The sequence below is a fragment of the Triticum dicoccoides genome, chromosome 2B, assembly GCF_002162155.2.
Source record: "Triticum dicoccoides isolate Atlit2015 ecotype Zavitan chromosome 2B, WEW_v2.0, whole genome shotgun sequence".
NCBI classification, from domain to species: Eukaryota; Viridiplantae; Streptophyta; class Magnoliopsida; order Poales; family Poaceae; genus Triticum; species Triticum dicoccoides.
This window is the reverse complement of record NC_041383.1, coordinates 570,595,468-570,598,395: the sequence shown is the minus strand read 5'-3', so window position 1 is coordinate 570,598,395 and position 2,928 is coordinate 570,595,468. Positions and strand designations below refer to the sequence as shown.

At 57.4% G+C, this 2,928-nt stretch overlaps 1 protein-coding gene across 1 annotated transcript; it reads left to right on the top strand.

The window, feature by feature from the left end:
* Positions 1–426: 426 nt before the first annotated feature.
* LOC119361016 (uncharacterized protein At4g19900-like) lies at positions 427–1,801 on the top strand. The gene has a single exon (XM_037626417.1). It carries the CDS (start codon positions 427–429, stop codon positions 1,768–1,770), a length of 1,344 nt encoding a protein of 447 aa, XP_037482314.1. The 3' UTR covers positions 1,771–1,801.
* Positions 1,802–2,928: the final 1,127 nt, after the last annotated feature.

Below are 2,928 nucleotides of genomic sequence, written 5' to 3'. Positions count from 1 at the left end.
TCCAGCCATAGCAAAACAAAGCCTGGCATCCAGCCATAAGATGCAAAGCTTGGCATAGCTTAGCGTGGTGCTAAATTGAGGTCCAAATTTAGCGCTAAATCACGCTATACCGCGCTATTTGCAATAAATTTATTTAGCGCAAAACAAACGTAACTTTACCGTGACGCCACTTCAAATGCTATAGTTCGCCATTTAAAATTTTGATCCTAATGCATGGCAAGTAAACGCACTATGGTTGAGAGTTGACATCAGAATATCGGGAGAATTAGTTGGTGAAAGTAGCAAGTGTACTTAATTTTAACCTGTCTGCACTCATCATGCAGTCATGCGGATGGCGTCTCCTCCCTTCCCATGTTACAAAGACCGCGATCTTTTCAGTTACTTGCCAATGCGCATGGTGCAAGGGCGCACCAAGGCACGAACGCCATGGCTACTACTCCTACGGCAATCCACGCTACTTCGCTCTTCTTCCCTCCCACTCCGACCATGGCGCCGGCCCCTCGGAAGCCATTGCCGTTGCTCCTCCTCTCCTTCTCCTTCCCCGTCCTCCTCCTACTCCTCTCCCTTGTCTTCCTCCTATCGCACACCACCTTCAGCCTCCTCCTCTGCCCTCTCCTGCCGCAGTCACCTTCGAGGTCAGCAAATGCCACAACGACCGGCGCTGCCGCCGCCGCCGCCGCTGGCCTTGACGTCTCCATGGACAGGACCCTGCTCGCGTTTCACGTCTCGGCTTCGCCACCGCCGCCGGCGCCTCCTCCCCCTCTTGCACCTACTCCACCGGTTAAGAGTAAGAAGAACAGCAAGAAATCCTCCACGAAGCGAAACAAGGGCCTCTTCAAGCGCCTGATCAGGCAAGCTCCCCGGACGCGGCAGTTCGCGGCGCGCACTGCCGAGCTCTTCGCGCCGCCGTCACCGCAGCGGCCGTGTGCGCACCGCTTCTTCATGACGTGGCTGTCCCCGCTCGAGAAGTTCGGAAGCCGCGAGGCCCTCGTCCTGGAGACCCTCTTCCGGTGGCACCGCGACGCCTGCCTCCTCATCGCCTCCGACACCATGGACTCCCCGGTCGGCAGCGACAGGCTCCGGCCGTTCCTCGACCGCGGCTTCCGCGTCCGCGCCGCGTCGCCGGACTTGGTGCACCTCCTGCGCGGCACGCCGGCGGAGTCGTGGCTCGGCGCGGTGCGGCGCGGGGAGGTCAGCCCGGGGAGCGTGCCGCTCGGGCAGAACCTCTCCAACCTCCTCCGCCTCGCGCTGCTCTACAAGTACGGCGGCGTCTACCTCGACGCCGACGTCGTCGTCCTCAGGCCCCTGTCGGGCCTCCGCAACGCCATCGGGGCGCAGGCCGTGGACGCGGCCACCGGCGACTGGATGCGGCTGAACAACGCCGTGATGGCGTTCGACCGGGGCCACCCGCTGCTGCGCGAGTTCATCGCCGAGTTCGCCGCCACGTTCGACGGCAGCAAGTGGGGACACAACGGGCCCTACCTGGTGTCGAGGGTGACGCGGCGGATGCCGGAGCTCGACGTCACGGTGCTGCCGCCGCGGGCGTTCTACCCCGTGGACTGGAACAAGATCGGCGGGCTGTTCATGGCGCCCAAGGACAGGAAGGAGGAGAAGTGGGTGCAGGCCAAGGTGGACAACATCAGAGGTGGGAGCTTCGGCATCCATCTGTGGAACAGGGAGAGCAGAGGGATCGAAATGGAGGAGGGGAGCGTGATCCGAAGGTTGATTTCGGACGGCTGCTTGTTCTGCAATTCTTCCGTCGTTGCATGACAGGAGAGTCTTAGAACTGCATGCAGAAGAAAATGAGAGGTCGGCTTCGGTTGGGGTGTGTCGTGCTTAGGTTGACAAAGTGTACATCTTACTTACAGGCAAGAAATAACATATATAGAGCAGTGATTTTGCTGCACTTGAACATGACTGGGAGGGTTACTCTGCCAAAGTACGTCCTCACCGCCACTGCTACATACCACTTGACGGCCCTCACCCCTCCGTATTGTATCCTGAGCAAATTCAGTTTTGCTATTTCTCACGTACCTGAAAATTCTCTAGCCTCAGTCACCTTCTTCCTTCTTCTGAAACCTCTCCGCAGAAGAGAGCCCCACTATCAATCTTAGGGTGAATTTATTGCTCCATTATCAATCCTCGCCGGAAGTCTTCCCTGGTGGGCGGGGCATAGAGGGAGGTCAGGGCAGCGGCCAGCAACAACGGTGGGGGGAGGTTGAGGGGAGGGCGGGGCGGTGGGCGGTAGCGCCCACCGGCCGCGGGTGGTGGAGGCCGGTGGTTAGGGCAAGGCAAGCCGCCGGCGTCACGAGGAAGAGGATCTAACGACTCTGGTTGAAAGTGACTGATGAAATTTTATTTTCAGGTACCTAACTTATAGTCGATCCCGAGCAAATTAGGCAATATCACCTACAACTTCGTCTGGCAAGAAAGATGATCATAATCACTCGAGGGCACTCTTTGGTTAATCGAAACACAATGTGCTCGCCAAAGCACTTGGGTGGCCTTGGTATTGTCGACATTGATAGATTTGGGCGTGCTTTGCGTCTTCGTTGGCCTTGGCTGCAATGGACCAACCTAACAGACCTTAGGTGGCATCTCAGCTTCCATGCAACCAATCCGACATAGAATTTTTCAGGCCTTCACCACCATGGCCACTGAAGATGTCCACGGTGAACTTTTCTCGCACAACAATTTGAAGGCCCCCCCTCAACTCGTTGGCATCAGGGTTGTTCAAGATTGCATCTAGAAAGCATAACGGTGCACCATGAGCTGAACGGGGGTAACTGGATCAGAGCGGTTGCAAAGCTGCATTCCATAGCTCAACTATGGGAATTCTTCACCCTTTGGATCTGGATCACCAGTTCCAGCTCTCACCGGACCGAGGGTGAAATGGTCGAGAGGTCGCATGGAGCGCACTGGGGAGGG

Coding starts and splice junctions, on each gene's coding strand:
- LOC119361016 (XM_037626417.1), top strand. CDS start 427: ATGGCTACTACTCCTACGGCAATCCACGCTACTTCGCTCTTCTTCCCT.